Source organism: Lotus japonicus, chromosome 4 (genome assembly GCF_012489685.1).
Source record: "Lotus japonicus ecotype B-129 chromosome 4, LjGifu_v1.2".
In the NCBI taxonomy this organism is placed as follows: domain Eukaryota; kingdom Viridiplantae; phylum Streptophyta; class Magnoliopsida; order Fabales; family Fabaceae; genus Lotus; species Lotus japonicus.
Genome location: NC_080044.1, coordinates 7,699,026 through 7,716,337, shown reverse-complemented (window position 1 = coordinate 7,716,337; position 17,312 = coordinate 7,699,026). Strand labels below are relative to the sequence as shown.

At 40.2% G+C, this 17,312-nt stretch overlaps 2 protein-coding genes across 2 annotated transcripts; both read right to left on the bottom strand.

The window, feature by feature from the left end:
* Nucleotides 1-201: 201 nt before the first annotated feature.
* Nucleotides 202-4,374, bottom strand: LOC130710969 (cellulose synthase-like protein G2). Its single transcript, XM_057560379.1, has 9 exons — nt 3,627-4,374; nt 3,422-3,529; nt 3,271-3,345; nt 2,565-2,684; nt 2,263-2,475; nt 2,057-2,156; nt 1,788-1,960; nt 1,359-1,706; nt 202-1,068 (listed from the first exon to the last, which is right to left on the bottom strand). The coding sequence occupies exons 1-9, from the start codon at nt 4,239-4,241 to the stop codon at nt 520-522; spliced, it is 2,301 nt and encodes a 766-aa protein (XP_057416362.1). The 5' UTR covers nt 4,242-4,374; the 3' UTR covers nt 202-519.
* Nucleotides 4,375-5,798: 1,424 nt separating this feature from the next.
* Nucleotides 5,799-7,496, bottom strand: LOC130710970 (FHA domain-containing protein At4g14490-like). Its single transcript, XM_057560380.1, has one exon. It carries the CDS (start codon nt 7,396-7,398, stop codon nt 5,998-6,000), a length of 1,401 nt encoding a protein of 466 aa, XP_057416363.1. The 5' UTR covers nt 7,399-7,496; the 3' UTR covers nt 5,799-5,997.
* Nucleotides 7,497-17,312: the final 9,816 nt, after the last annotated feature.

The window sequence follows — 17,312 nt, the reverse complement described above, 5'->3', positions numbered from 1 at the left end:
AGATTGATGAAGCGAAATCCAACAAGTATCATTTAAATCAACTACTCATTATTGGAACAAAAGAAATATATAAAACAATGTTGAGAACCAAGAGAGGAAATATCCACACTTGTGGAAACACAACCATAAGTAGAAAAATAAATATATGATAGATAAATAAATATCTCACAAATTTAACATGGTTCGATACACCTTACCTAATTCACATCTCAACAAAATATTTTATTACTTAATGCAATTTAGGAAAAGAATTGGAAATCCTCACAAGGTCAGAATTGCAAACTTTCACAAAGCCACACAACTACTGAGCCCAAGATACCCAAATAATGGCGTTGTTGTGGTGAATAAAACTCAACTAACTCTCCATATTTATAACAACTCTCCACCTTTTTTTCTTCTTCAGACTACTCTGATGTGTTGTGGGATTTGGATGAGTATACATTTTCTCTACTTTTTTCTTGACACGATGTGAGAGTTGGATGATACTCATAATATACAGTAAATTGGTAGTAGAGAATATTATGCACTTCTTAATAGATTACAAAACGTCAAAAGAATCATCGTAGCCAAGATAACACGCATAGCCACCACCTGTGAAATTCGTCCCTTGTCCTGCCTTATCACTACCCCTTCAATAATAGGGTAGTTGATAGTGATGATAAAAACTGCAAGGAAAATCTGAATGAACATTTTGTCCCAATCACCCACCAAAACCACTCTGTAAACTCCTCCAACAAAGCAAATTATGTTGACAGTGAGAATGGCAAGCATTGGAACCATGAAGATATTTGATGCTCGGAAATCATATTTATCCATTTGGTATAGTAGAGTTTGTTCATCATCCTCTACTTTATTTGTAGGCAAGAAACTAGCTTCTCTCACACCAACTTTCTTTAGTATAGCATCCAAACATCCATATAGATGGCATGTAACTGATTTCATCATCCAGATCCTCTGCTCATTTAACCACTTCTGGAGAGTTCCCCCAGTTAAGAAGACTTCTTGTAAGTGTTTTAAAAGAGATGATAGAAAAATGAACAAATATATCATGAAAAATGGGTCTGAAACCTGTTGAAAGAAATGTGAAAAGAAAAGAGGGTTTTAGTATATCAAGCAAATATATATAAATATAAGAATATGAGTGCAACTGTAAAGTTTCTGCCAAGAAGCAGCCTCTTATGCTAAAAAACAAGGTAAGACTGCACATAATAGACCATGCGGTCGGACCCATCCCCAGACCCCGCACATAGCAGGAGCTTTATTGTACTGGGCTGCCTTTTCTCTTTTTTTTATATATATATATAAGAATCTGAGAATGAAGGGAAATAGCTGATCTCATTGTTGTTGATAGTTGATACCTTAGGGTACAAGGGCACTCCATTTAGCAGACAGAGCTGAGGGATGGTAGCAAAACACCAAAGAGGCAAGCAATAAAGAGGGAAATATGTGAGTTCAGCATAACATAGGCTCTGAAGAAGTGGCATCCTTTGAGAGCCATATATAAGGGGGCAAAACCTATTTATACCATTTTCAAACAAACCACAGTACCATCTTGTGCCTTGGATTAGCACATCATTCAAATTTGTTGTAGCTGTACCTAGGAACTGTGGTCTAGATGGTTCACAGAAAACTGAAGTCCATCCATTACAATGCAAGAAAAATCCTGTAAGGAAGTCTTCCACTACACTATCATATGAGAAACCAACCTGCAATAGTTCAAAGAATACACATATACATTTTGTCTCCGTGTGCAGTAATTGAGTTATTGAAAGATAAAGTCCACTTACCTCTTGTCCCCATTTGGTGCCAGTTTCATACTTGCAAGAAGCCAACAAGTGAAGTTCTTGAATAAATGCATTCCGACCAGACGCCAAATCACTAGTGTAGTTTTGAGTAAATGATTTGATAAATTCATGGGATGAACCAAAATATTCTTTAAGTTGAAGCAGATCAGTCTCTCCTAACATCCAAAACTCAGAACAGTAAAGAGTATGGTAACCTTATAAGGCAAATGCTCATATGTTAATGAAGTGAAAATTTTGTGTTCTTTGAATACCTCTGTGTGCGCAATTTCCATACAGTGATACCCTTTTTATATAAAACCCTGTACCTGACATCACTGGTCCCTTAAGCCCATCCATTCCTTGCCATTGTAGCTGAATTTGTTCAAAAAAAATTAGTTAAACAAAGCAAATATTGCCCCATGATTAATAGGGGAACATAAAAAGAAGGTATTATAAAGGTAAGTTTGGGTGTACTCACTGTAAATAGTGATCTCAGCTGACTATCATAGATGTCATTCTTACTGATGTTGTGAAATTTCTGAGGAAATTGAACCAAAGCTAAGGAAGAAGATATCTTTGGATCAAGGTGGAAACACATAGCACTTCGAGCTGAAGTTGGATCATTGCAGAACATGTCACAATCTAGAACTAGGATGTAGGGAGAATCGCTCATCAAAGCAGATACGCGAAGCTGAAAGATCATAAAGCAAGACATGGAATGGAAGCATGACATTTTCTGTGTTTATACATTGGAAGATAAGAAAAAGGGTATAGTCATACCAGAACATTGAGGGATCCAGCCTTGAAATGGTGGGGATGAGAAGGCTTCTTCTCTCGAGAAACATAGACAAGGAGAGGCAATTTGACATTATCTACATCAATATTGTTTTCTTGCATCACCTGCCAATGCCAGGATAATGAAACAAATTGTGTTAAATTTATATTTGCTCATGGCGGCGAATCACCACCTAAGCTGAAAATCCACATGACTATGCTGATTGCTGCATAACCCTGGTTTAGAGACTAAGGTCACCTTTTTTTTGACCCCTTCTCTGATTCTTAAATCAAAAGATAGTTGAAAATTTAACAACTAAGAGATAGAATGTAATTCTAAGGAGAAAAGAAAAAGGTTTTTAGCTGAGATATTATGTTTTCATTGGAGAGAGAAAAGTAAGGGGTGAAAATGATTTCAGGGTTCATTTGGGTAAATAACCTAATGCTTATTTTAAAGCTAATTTGAAAAGTTTATTGAAATAATTAAGCTCAAAATAGGTTATAGTAGGTATAAGCAGCTTAGGAAAGTAAACTCAAAACAATTTCTAGGTATAAGTTTCCCTAACACTTGCAGAAGCACCTCAAATAAGTTCTTCTACAGGGAGCCTCAATCATGGATTTGGCTTAGTTCAGTGGTATAATCCAAAATTAAAGTCAAACAGACTAATGCCAACTAAACATGTAATAGTGAATAATGAAAATGCTACTATACCTCGATGCAGGATGAGTGATCTCCATCAGTTATACCAGAACTATCTCTGGAGAAAGCCCCATCTTTTCTGAATGTCTGTATCTCCTCTTTAAAAGCCTCATACTAATGCCAACTAAACATGTAATAGTGAATAATGAAAATGCTACTATACCTCGATGCAGGATGAGTGATCTCCATCAGTTATACCAGAACTATCTCTGGAGAAAGCCCCATCTTTTCTGAATGTCTGTATCTCCTCTTTAAAAGCCTCATACTTTTCCTGCAAATTGTTGACTTTCATCATCATAAATCCATGCCGCTCTAATTTCAGAAACACACAGAAATTTCAATGAAACCAAGTGTCATCAATAGTACACCTTCATCTTTTGCTTATCTGCCAAATACACACTACTCCTGGCAAAATCACTACCATCATCCTCAAAATCAGAAAAGTAAACCTTGGGGCACCTGTTCTTGATTCTGTACCTCTTGCAGAATGGAAGCCACCACCTTGCAAATTCCCAAGCCTTCCTCACACCATGAAGAGTCATGGGGGAACCCCCATCATCTGAAAGATACACATGAACCTTCTCTTGAGGATAATCCAGTGCCATGGCTGACAAAACAGTGTTCATCACCTCCAAAGTGGGTTCCTTAATTGGATCAGCAGTGCATATGAACACATCAATATCAGGAAGCTTATCATCCTCTGGCAATCTTTCTGGGAAGACAGACCGCGAAACGGGACGCCAACGAAACGCTTGGCCAAGGATCCAAATGAAGGAAAGAACAATTTCTGAAGCAAAAACAAGAAGCCATGGTAGCAAGTGGCTTCCTCTGGTTTCTGTGTCTTGGAAAAGAAAGCAAAGCCTGTAATAGAACAAGAAGCATAAAGCAGTGGAATGGAGGAGCATGTGTAGCCTGTTGATGATAACCAACAGGTTTTGGACATGGCAGATATTGAGAGGATGGGTCCCTTGACTAGTCTCCATTTTTCTTCCTCCTGGATGATAAACATGTAATTGGTGCGTCTCTCTGGACTTTACTCAGTTTATAAAAACAAATGTCAAAAAATTCTCTGTTGATGATAACTCTTTGTCTCATGCTGACATTATCATAAAAAATTGTTGGTGTTAATTCAATATTCTTGTTCATGTCAAATTTGATACGTCTCTTATGAGTATTTACAAAATGGCATCGAGACTGCTGCATGAATCCAAATTGCAAAGGAAAGATTTCCGGTAGCCATAATCCGGAAGTAAATAGCTCAATTTGGAAGCTATAATCAGTTTATCACTTATTGGGCTAAAGCCTTCAATTTTCAATGATAAACAACATAGAATGCATTTGTCACATATAATTTGTTTATTTGAAAGTGAACAATTCTGATTTTTAAACAGTGTTCGCCTCTCACACACCTAATTTTTCTCTCATTCATATCTTATAAATTTTTCCCTATTCACATATTTCACTTTCATTTTTCTTTTCCATTCTCACCCTTCTTCTTTATGGTGTCTACACCCCATTTAGGTGGTCAGTACAGCAAAGTAAAGTAATTCGCGGAATAGCAATTGGAGCTCTTTGGTCAGAGCTCTTGAGGTGGGGTTTGGACTGTGAAGCCATGGCCAGGGGTATTATCTCCCTTGTGCTTGAGACCAGTTAATAAGGAAAAATTTGACTGAGGAAGAAATCTAAGTTAAATAACAATCTAGAATAACAGAAAAAGAAATCTAAGTTAAATTTATGCGATAATTTATCAATTAGAGGAGGGAAGTGTACTGTGGATGAAAGCGGAATTTACTCAAAGAGAAAAGGTAAGCCATTATCTCTAATTCCAGTTATAAACTGAATATCACCGCAACCGGTGCTCAAATCAAAAGTAAGCACCTCATACCTTAAAAATGATAAATTCTTATCTGAGAGATGAAACTCCTCTCCCCAACCCAAATCACACTAAAGAGAAACAATTTGAGATATGATACAGACTGCACACATCTAAAAAGAAACTTAAACAGGGTGTGCAACGGAGTATACCCATTCAACAAGGGAACATAAATCAAAGTCCACGTTATGGTATACCTATATATAATAGTAGGGTACTCAAGCATTTCTATTAGAGTTTCAAGGTATAAATACAAGTTGCATATCGCTCTTAGTATAGTACACATGACTGCTGAATACATAATGAACAATGGAATCTTACTTATGCCCAAGAGTTCAACCTAAACATACTCTGGATAGAAGGTAGTTCTAGAAAAGCTAGATAGTAAAAGGATTTGGATCCTCTCCATCCAGCTTCTCTCCATCCTCTCTCCATCCAAATCTGAGCCATTGATTTAGAAATTTAAAGGCTTGGATCAATTTAAGAAGAGAGAGAAAAAATGAATTATATTTAAAAGCTTGAATCAATTTAAGAAGAGAGAGAAAACATGAACTAATCCTCACCTTTAAAATTCAAAATCAATGGCTCAGATTTTGGATGGAGAGGGGATGGAGAGAAGTTGGATGGAGAGGATCCAAATCCTAAAATTCTACAAAACTGAAACATCATTCATGAATAGCAAAAAAAACTTACCCAGCTCAAATAACAAATAAATTGTATAATTTGTAAAGCTTTCAGCGATAGGAGTAAAATTTATCAAGACCATGCTATATACTTACAACTACGTGAACCGAACTCTAAGAACCAATATGGAACTAATATTGTTCAAAAAGGATGAACAAGAGAAAAGACAACAAAATGTTAGTCTATACCGCAGGCACTTCAACTTGGTGATTCTTTTGCATCATGATGTACTCGCGGAGTCTTTCAGCTTTTTGTCTCATAGAATCAAACATCTCTTCAGTTGCATCAATAATCTGTTTTGGCAAGTGAACTTCCAAGAAATCAAACCACTCACCCAGACTCAACTTCTCCAAATCAGGCAAATTCTCATCCCCATTCAATTTCTCCTTCTCTGTCCCATCACCATTCTCTTTACCGTTGCATTCTTCCTGCAATTCCCCACTCTTGGCACCACCCCTTGTTTTCTTTTTCTCAACATTCTCCACCCTAGGCTCCAAGCTTGAATTTTGTGGACTCTCCTCAATCACACTCTCCTCATTGTTTGAATTTCCGGTCACCCACTTATTCTCCGGTTCTTCCACCTTCTCTTCAACAGCATCCAAATTCCCAATTCTCGAATCAGAAGGCTCAACCTCGCTTCGCTTATTCTTCACACTCCGAGTCACCCGTTTGATCTTAGGTCCTTCCACCTTCTCTTCAACAGCATCCAAATTCCCAATTCTCGAATCAGAAGTCTCAATCTCATTTCGTTTATTCTTCGAATTCCGGGTTACCCTTCTGATCTTAGGTTCTTCCACCTTCTCTTCCAATGCTTCCAAATTCCCAATTCTCGAATCAGAAATTCCGATCACATTTCTCTTATTCTTCGAGTTCCGGGTAACCCTAGTGTTCTTCGGTTCCTCCACCTTCTCTTCCGGTGCAACGGAATCAGAAATCTCAATCACATTCCTCTTACTCTTCGTGTTCCGGGTAACCCTAGTGATCTTGGGTTCTCCCACCCTCTCTTCCAGATCACCCAAATCAGAAATCTCCTCAATCACATTCCTCTTATTCTTCGAATTCCGAGTCACTCGCGTGTTCACAGCTTCAGCAGCACCCAAATTCCCAACAACAACACTCGAATCAGAAACCCTAACCTCATTCTTCGAATTCCGGGTAACCCTAGTTCTGGCGGGTCGACCCGGTTTAGCAGCAGCAGCAGGTGCACCCTCCTCAGTCTCTGGGTCCGGTTCGGCTCCGGTTGGACCGGACAGGGTCGGAGGGTGGAGGAAGGTGACGAGGATGGAGGTGAGTTCACCGATCTTGATGGTGGAGCCGTCGTTGACGTCAACGGGGGTATGCGGCGGTGCGACCTTGGTGCCGTCCAAAACGGTGCCGTTTGAGGAGTCGAGATCTCGGAGCACCCATTTACCCGATTCGGTGAGAATGGAGAGGTGTTTGGAGGAGATGCCGGAGTCCTTGATAGGGAGGGTGTTGCCGCGGATGACCCGCCCGATTCTGATGGCGGATCCGGGTCGGAAATCGAGGGTTTCACCTTCGCGTGGGCCTTGGAGAATCACCAATCTCAGAGAGGGAGGTTCCATTTTAGTTGAGATAGCAAGAGTGATGAGAGTTACGTTGTTTGGTGGTGGAGGAGGAGTGGCTTTCACATTTTTGAATTCCCAATTTCCCCGCTCACGTGAAAAACTATTTTTTTATTTTAAGTAGAGAACATTAGAACAAATGAACAATCATTATATTAGAGGAATAATTAAAAAAAAGTCAAGATTCATTTTGTTGTTTAAAACTTTTAAAGATAATTCTTATAGTTTGTTTTTTGTGATTGGGAAAATTAACAATAAGACTACAAAGCTAAAACAACACACTGCGAGCTAAACAATCATGATAATCAGCTGGTTCGGTGGCATCCCTTGGAATATGACGGAGGTGAATATCCTAGTTCCACAAAAGTAGGAGATGATGCCCAAAAAGAGGCTTGCAAGCATGATACTGAAGCCTCCTTTGCTTTTATGTTTCCACAACTTCTAGGCAATCAAATTTATAGTAAGCTTTCCTGACATTAAGCTGCCAAAACAACTTAAGACTCATCCTCATATCGTGGATTTCAGCTAGAAATGGGTGGCCATCTTGGAACCCCGAATGACCCATCCCATCCTCATACGATTGTGAGCAAGGCTGAAAGCTCCATCGACGGCGAGCGAAAGAAAGCCCTCTGATCGTAGAAACCAAGAAGCACGCAAAGAGGAGGCTGGGCCATGCTCAATATGAATATCCAAGCACAAATGGTAACCTTGTTCCTCCCGCTTCATCCATGAGCTAACATCTAATTATCTAAGAAAGAAAAATAACTTTTAAGTTATAAGTATGAACTTCCCTAATGGGGATGTAAGTTATAAATAGGGATGGCAACAGTCGGGTATCTACACCTGTACCTGCCCTGCTACCCGCGAACAATCTACCTGTGCTTGTGCCCTTTTCGTGCCAAACAGGGATCCATTTAACAGATATTAAACGGGTAAGGATACCGCAGGTGCACGCGGATATCCATATCCGTACTTGTTTTTTTTAATGTAACTGCAAATTATTTTTCCAACGAGGTTCAATATCTAATTTGTAACTTTTTTTTTATCATAATTCAAAAATATCAGCCTCTTAAAACATCAAAAAATAAACCAAGGAACATATTCCCTTAACGTTGCTCCTCCACACACAAGGCAGTGTAAAGGCCTAGCAATTGCCTTAGGCCCCTCAATTGTCTTTGGCCCCACAAAGAATAATATTCATATAATATATTATATTAGGACTTGAGAGAGATAGTGAAACAATGAAAAATTATGTCATATTAATCGCAATATAGGAACTGAGAAGTGTAGCTTTAGCAGTTATTTGTAGTAGTGTTTTGCATTAGCAAATTTACATTTTCTAAAATCCTAATAAATATAAATTTTGTTATTTTTACATTCTCAATTTGAATTTGTGTAAACTCATAAATGTTAGTTTAAATTATATCTGAGGTCAACGATATTACAAGATAGATTGAATGAATTAGTTATCTTATCTATTGAAAGTGAAATGTTAGAATTGCTTGATTGTAAGTAAATGATTTTGCAGCTTAAAAAAACTAGAATATTAATATAAAATAATTTATAATTTACATTATATATTAAGGTTTTAAAATAGTGTCAAAATAAAATCACTTTATCGTTTCTGCCTTAGGCCTCAAAACATTTATACACAGCCCTGTCCACACACCCTCCTCCGCTGCCATGACTCGTCCCTGTCCCTTGTCATCATCTCTTTCGCCTCCCTTCATCGCCCTGTTCTGATCGTGTCCATCCTCCTTCACCACCCTTACCCTCTCGCTTGGCCACCAAAACCTACTTTCTCGGCCTCTCCCTCTTTGGTGGCCTCACCCCCACCATACCATTGTTGCGTTCCCGCCTCACCCCATTACCGTACTGTTACTGTATGCACTGCATTGTACCGGATTTGATCTTACTTGTTATCTATCTTATTTTTGTGTTTTAATTTCCTAACCATTTTTAATTATATTTTGCTAGGTTGTGTCTCTCTCTAATAGATCTATCTATTAGGGTTTGCCAAAGTAAAATTCAGGATAAGGGTGATTTGGTACAAGCACGTTTATAAATGTTTAATTTATTTGTTTTGTGGATTGTAAATTGCTTATGAACTTTCTATATTGTAGATTGTAAACTGATTTATTTTGTGAGATTGTAAAACAATTTTGATACATTATGAATACCAATTTATTTGAGTTTTATTTTGCTAGGTATTGGCGGGATTATGAATTTGTATGTTTAAGTATAATCAAAGAACTCCCAAAGAGAAATGTACTCGCACTACATAGAAAGGGACATTCCGTTGAATGGCGTCACACAATATATGGCAAGAGACAGTCTCAATGTTATGACAGTTAGCATTGTGTTGCTCAGGGCCGGCCCTGAGCTTGTGCAAGCAGACCCACAACCCAGGGCCTCCAAAAAGAAGGGGCCCCAAAAAAAATTTACATTAAACTTTCCCCTAAAATAAAATTTAGTTATAATAATTAATGTTCAAGATGTTATTAATGACTTGAGCTGGTCTAGTGGTTAGTAACTGTGTATGTTAATTATGAAATTTCGAACGTTAAAATTATTAGGGGTCCATTTTTATTATTTGCCCAGGGCCTCCAAAATGTCGGGACCAGCCCTGGTGTTGCTCCTTTACTGTGTTTGACTGATTATACGCAAAAGTGGGAAGCACTATATAGAAATTATAGTATTCTCTTGTTTGGATGTATTGTATGTAAATTATAAAAACTCTAAAATATTCTCCGGTATGTAAAAGTGAGAAGCAGTATATAAAAATTATGTAAAAGTTGGTATTGATGTATAAACCCTATTGTAAAAATATGAATGAATTATTTAAAAAGATGAAATAACATCATTATATAATGTTAACATAACATTATATGCTTCGATTATTTTATTTTAGAGTAAAATACACTCACCCCCTTCAAGGTTTGTCAGAATGACACTCCACCCCATTCTTCTTTTAAATCTACACTCCACCCCACCTCCATCTAACATGTTAACACCATCTAAAAATATGCTAACGGAATATTCTTTTCCTCATAATAATAATTAAAAACTAATAAGTAAAATAAAAAAAAAATCACTTTTTTATTTTTTTATTTAGAGTCACAAAACTTTTCAACAAAGGAACTTCAAATTAACTTATAGTTCATTCGTTAAAAAAGTGAAAAAATTTTATTTTTGTTATAGTTTAAATTAAGGGTGAAATGTATGGAATAGTCCCAAACTTTTCAGATTTTGAGAATAAATATGACTAGCCATAAATTAATCTTAATTAATCTTCAAATTATAAATATTGCCATTATTATATTAGACTCTTTTGTTAATCATAGTTAACTCAACAATCGGTAATGATCTTCATAAACTATAATCCATGTATGGGAGAATGTTCAAACAAAAAAATAGTAACATTTGGGATAATGAAAAAAAATTCTCTAGTGTCTAATAGGGTCTGCAAACTTTTTTTTTTCTTCGGGATATTTTCTTTATTATAGTAACTTCGAAATCCAGTGCATCTATTGCTGTAAAACATAACTTATTTAGAGCAAAATAATACAAAAATATATATTCATAAAATAGTACAAAAATATTTTCAATATAAATTAATTTGAAATTTCTATATATTTATTGATAATTTTTTTATAGTATTTAAATTCTCTAAATAAACAAATAAAAATGATTTTTATTTTAATTTTTATTAAATATGTAAAATAATTAATTGAGTTAAAAAGAGAATAATATTTTGGTTCTAAATAAGTTATATTTTTTAACTAATGAATTTTACCATTTTAAAAATATTTTTACTAGTTAATTTGAAGTTCTTTATATTTATTGCTGAAAATTTTTGTTACTCTAAATAAAAAATTATATGTATTGCTGAAAAGTTTTGTTACTCTAAATAAAAAATAAAAAAATGATTTTGTTATTTTACTTATTAGTTTTTAATTATTATTATTATTCTTACCAGGAAAAGAATATTCCGTTAGCATCTTTTTAGATGGTGTTAAGTTGTTAGAGAGAGGTGGGGTGAAGTATAGATTTAAAACAAGAATGAGGTGGAGTGTCATTCTTGCAAACCTTGAGGGGGGTGAGTGCATTTTACTCTTTATTTTATTAAATTTCATCAGAGTCGGCTATCGGCAACGTTAATTCGTAAAAAAATAAAGTCGACCTATACAATTGACGCTAACTTCGGCAGAGTAGCGTCAGTCACTTTAGCGCACACATTGCCAGGCTAATTCTAAATGTTAAAGTCAGCTTCGGAGCCGACCATACAAGTTGGTTTCGACCCTTAACATCTGCTCCGACATCGATACTCCATCGACGCTAGCTCAGCCATTGTGCCGGTTGTTGCCCTTTCTTATCGGCTTTTGACCAACACTATTCAACTTTTTTTTAGCGTTTCAATTCCTAAATTCCTACAATATGCTTGCATTTTAATTTACTGGCTACTTACACGTTTCTAATTACCATATTAAGAATAACTTAGCTAGCATAAATATTGTTTGGTTCACGAGTCTGAGTTAATGGCAAATTTTTACCCCATCAAGCATTAAAAAAATAACGGATCGGCAATTTCTTTCCACAAGTTACCAATTAATTAAAGAGGGTTGTTTGAATGACCATGAAAAATTTGGTTTAAACAAAAATAAAATTGAAAAAGTTAGACCCTATATTTTTTGTCAACGTGAAAAAGATTTGGATATTGAAATTTTATTCCGTGGAGACCACCACGTGGGCAATAATTATTTATTCACACCTCAAAATGAGGTGGAATGAGGTGGAGGAAGAGAGAGATAGGAAGAAAAGAAAAAGTAAGAGTGAAAAAGTATAAGATGTGATAGATGATAAGAGGAGAGAGATAGAAATAAAAATAGGTGGAAATGAAATGTATAAAAAAAGAGGTGTGTATATATCATTACCCCACGTGGGTATGCCCATGGGAAGGTGGAGAGACAGCGAGAGATGTGTCCCTTCAGCCTTCACTACTTAATAATTGTATTTTGCTTTTGTCATTTTTAAATTTAATATTAAAAAAGGGTCCACCTAATATGCACCACTTTTTAGTGGTGTAACCTTGCACCACTATGTTAATTGTCCATTTTATCCCTGTTCAAAAAATTAATCCATCAAAATCCACCCGGTAATACCAATATTTTTTTCTTTTTATAAAATAATTTTTTTAACAGGGGTAAAATGGACAATTGGTATAGTGGTGCAAGGTTGCACCACTAAAAAGGGGTGCATAATGTATAACCTGGAGTATTGACCTGTTCTTGGAATGAACATTGAAGAGAGGTATAGTACCTAGGGGTAGAGAGATTGTGCTAGAGAGAGAATGAGAGAGAAGAGAGATTACTGAATTTCATGTATGATTTCATAAATGAGCCAAAAGTCCCTTACACTTGATAACTACCTCCTATTTATAGAGCTTGGGTACTACCTATTGGGCCAATTGGGCCTCCGAGGTCAAGGCCCATCTGAAGGCCAGGGCCCCGCCTCAGGGCGGGATACATGCTGGGCGTTGCCCCTCTAGGGGCTCGCCCAGTCCACTAGTCCACAAGACACCGAGCTCGAGGTACGAGAGCTAAGGGTGTCTTTTAAATGCTTTTACATATGTCTTACAGTACACCGGAATCTGCACTGCCAACATGGCTTGAGAAAAGAGAAGTAAACTATATCGCCAACATGGCGTGAGCAAAAGGAAACTTGCATTTTCAGTTACCCAGTCCACTGACTTGACGAGCAACCCGAGCTGGCAAGTCCACTAGTCCACAAGCGGCGAGAACGATTACTTCGTATTGGCGATAAGTTGGAGCAGGTGTATGATCGTTCGCTGGCGGGAAAGGTGGCAGGCATAGGTCATGTGCTGATCATTCAATCATTGACTGGCGGTAACCCCGGCGAGCGACTGAACTTTGTTGTTGGTGTCACCCGTCAGGCGATAATGTTTGATCTTTATAGTGGCGAGGCTTTTCGCGCTTTCCCTTATTTTAAAACCCTTTCAAATCTCTATCCGCCTCACGTGGCTGCCCCACGTGATGTGTCGGTTACATCAATTTCCCTCTTTCTCCGGAACCGTCACTTCACCTTTCATAACCGTCCCATCGTGCGCAGTAACTCCCCATTGCACGCGACCCACCTCCCCAAAACCATCATGACTTCCAACCTTCCACACGCGTCCAACACGCGTCACCCTTCCAGCTTCTCCCCTTCCCCTATAAAAACCCTTCTTCCCCACAGTCATCCCTTTCCGAGACCCCTCTTTACTTCCCTAATCGCACCAAACTCCCTCTGCCCACTTCCGCTCCGGAGCCGTCGCTTATCACCCTTTCCGCTACCCACTCTTCACATCCTACTCCGGTGAGTCCCACTGTCCTTATCTTTGCATCACACACATACTCATCTTTTCCTTTCTTTCACCTCACTGTCTTCTAAAAATGGCTTCAAGCCCTACCTCCCCTAACCACTCCTCTTCTTCCTCCGGAAGCGACCCTGATGCCACCGCCGCCGGCGGCCTCCGTTTAGAGGCCCCGGAGATCCCACCTTACCGACTAAAAACCTACGCCACTCTGCCCCTTCCAGTCCAAATAGCCCCCACTCATGAGGCTATAGACCAACCTTCTATTTTCCAGAACAGCGATCTCATCGTGCAGTTCGTGAACTCCCTGGGTGGTTTGTCGAATGACGATGAGTTTAGCGCGAAACTCAGGATCTGGATTTGCAGTCCTGGGGACCGCCCCTGGCTTCATAAGCCAGACGGCGACGTAAAGAGATCCCATTTTTTCTTTGCGTATGAATACATGTTTAGCGAGCTTGGAATCAGGCTTCCTTTCTCGCCCTTTGTCCAAACCGTCCTCCGCGACATCAACGCGGCTCCCTGCCAACTCCACCCTAACGCCTGGGCCTTCATTCGATGTTTTGAAATCTTAAGCGCCGCTGTCGGCATCGCCCCATCCCCCACCAGTTTCTTCTACCTCTACGACGTCGACCCCAAGTCCATCAAAAACAAAGGATGGATTTCCTTGAAGGCCCGAGCCGGCCGGAAGTGCTTGCATCCCCACAAAAGTAACGCGAAGTCCTCCTTCGCACGGAAGTACTTCCGTGTGGCGGTTCATCCCGCCTACCCAGAGGCATTCACCCTTAGAGACGGGACCGCCCTTTTTCCTCTTTACTGGACGGAGAAGCCCAATGGGATCACCGATCCTTCAGAGGAATCTTTGTCCGCCAACGACAAAGCCTTTCTTAATCTCCTTGCCCCACTTCCCATCCTTGACTGCACAACAGTCCTTGAGGGCGCTGACCTCTCAAGAACTCCCAAATACTTAGGTTGCCCATAGCTCACTTTTATTATTGACATTTCCTTTCTCGTCTCCTATGTTGTCACTGACCGTATTTTTTATTGTTACAGAAGACATGAATTTCACGAACGCCGAGCTCCTGAAGGCCCGCGAGAGGAGAATGGCTCGCTTTTCCCCAAAATTCAACACTGAGGGCGACGCGAAAAAACGGGGCGGTGCTGAGAACCAAGCCGAGAGCACCAAAGCTCCCAAGAGGAGAAGATTGGTCAAAGCCTCCTCCGGCGCCGGCACATCCAACCCTGGCGCTCAGCCCACCACTGCTGCTGCGCCTAAAGGCAAAAATGTCACTGAAGCCTCCGTCGTCGCGGCTATCGAGCCAACCACCGTACCAGCTTCTACTCCTGCCACCGCCGGTGCGACCGCTGCTGTTGCCGCTGAGTCCTCTGTTGGCGCCACAGCCGCCTCCGCCGGCGTCAACGCCACAAAAGCTGCTGCGTCTTCCGACACTCCTATTGGAGAGAAGGAAAAAGAAAATGAAACCCCGAAGTCTCCCCCTCGCCAAGATGCGCCTCCTAGCCCGCCCTCAACACATGATGCGGGCTCCATGCCTTCCCCGCCTCATCAAGGGGAAAAATCTTGTCCTGGCGCTGCCACTACCTCTGAAGCGGCTCAAATTGAACAAGCCCCTGCTCCCGAGGTCAGTTCTTCAAGCTATTATAATATGCTCCCCAATGCCATTGAACCCTCAGAATTCTTACTTGCTGGTCTTAACCGTGACGTCATAGAAAAAGAAGTTTTGAGTCGGGGCCTTAATGACACCAAGGAGGAGACTCTTGCTTGCCTCTTACGCGCTGGGTGCATCTTTGCTCACGCATTTGAGAAGTTCAATGCCGCCACCGTTGAAGCTGAGCGGTTGAAGGCCGAAAGTGCTAAGCATCAAGAAGCCGCCGCTGCTTGGGAAAAGCGTTTCGACAAACTGGTGACGCAGGCAGGAAAAGACAAAGTCTATGCCGACAAGATGATTGGCACGGCGGGGATTAAAATCGGCGAGCTGGAGGATCAGCTGGCGCTGATGAAGGAAGAAGCAGATGAGCTTGATGCAAGCCTTCAAGCTTGCAAAAAGGAAAAAGAGCAAGCTGAGAAGGACTTGATCGCCCGAGGCGAGGCGCTGATTGCTAAGGAGTCAGAGCTTGCCATACTGCGCGCTGAGCTGGAGTTAGTGAAGAAGGCGTTGGCGGAGCAAGAGAAAAAGTCTGCGGAGTCCTTGGCCTTGGCGAAGTCTGACATGGAGGCGGTGATGCAGGCTACGTCCGAGGAGATCAAGAAAGCGACCGAAACTCATGCCGAGGCCCTCGCCACGAAAGATGCTGAGATTGCTTCCCAACTGGCAAAGATCAAAAGACTAGAGGACGAGCTGGCGACGGAGAAGGCCAAAGCCACTGAGGCGAGGGAACAAGCCGCTGACATCGCCCTTGACAACCGCGAGCGCGGTTTCTACCTCGCCAAAGATCAGGCCCAACATTTGTACCCGAACTTTGACTTTAGCGCCATGGGAGTAATGAAAGAAATAACCGCCGAAGGACTGGTTGGTCCCGACGATCCTCCCCTGATTGACCAACACCTCTGGACAGCGACTGAAGAAGAAGAGGAAGAAGAAGAACATGAGAAAGAAAACAATGAATAATGTAATTTTAACATTACTTTAGCTTTTACTATCACCTTGTAGTGTACTTTTCCGCCATTCGTCTATGTTTAAGCAACCCTTCGCCATAGCTTTTTATATCGCCGTTGGATATTTTGTAAATCATGTTGGAATGCTTCCGCCGTACATTTTTTAGTCGCCGCCTTCTTATGGCTTAAAAAATTCAAGAATAAGTTTCATAGTTTAACCCCTCAACACGCCAGAGTAGTAAAATACTCAACATCCTGAGTGACCAAGCACTCGCCTTCCACCTTATTCATTCGCCGACCTTATATCTTGCGCTATTTTTCACGCGTCATATGATTGAATTACGCCTAACGATTTCGTGCCTTAATTTTAACTAGGACTTGTTGCTTGGTATTCCACCACCAAGACTTTAGACGTTTTCCCCAATAGGAAGAAACGGCCTCCATTCTCGAGGACTTCGCCCGGGGCTTTGCCCGCTCGGGGCTTACAATGCTTGGATCCCAATGGCCATTTGGGGGTCCCAAGACTTTTGCCTAGCTAACGGCGCTCGTCGTATTCTGGCGAGACTTACCCAGCACATCGTTTACGGGACCGGCGATCACGTCAGACTTTCCGGTGGGTGATTCCCAGGCGTCAAAGGCCATTTGTGGAATCGCCACAACCTTCAGGGTTCCAGCAAGCCCCTTTGGGGATCAAGCTTGTCCCACTTAGTGATCGCCGTAATTCTTTATGTCGATCGGCAATTCCGATCGTCAGGGAATCCCTGGAATTTTTGGACACGAATTTCGTGAATTTTCGTTTTATTTTATTGATGGAGCGCCTCATTAAAAAACTCCTTTCGGAGAAAAAGAGCACGCCTTGTTATTGCAATACATTGGAGAATTTGAAAACACTTCGGAAAATCTTAAAGATATCTGGCTCCGGCGATTCCG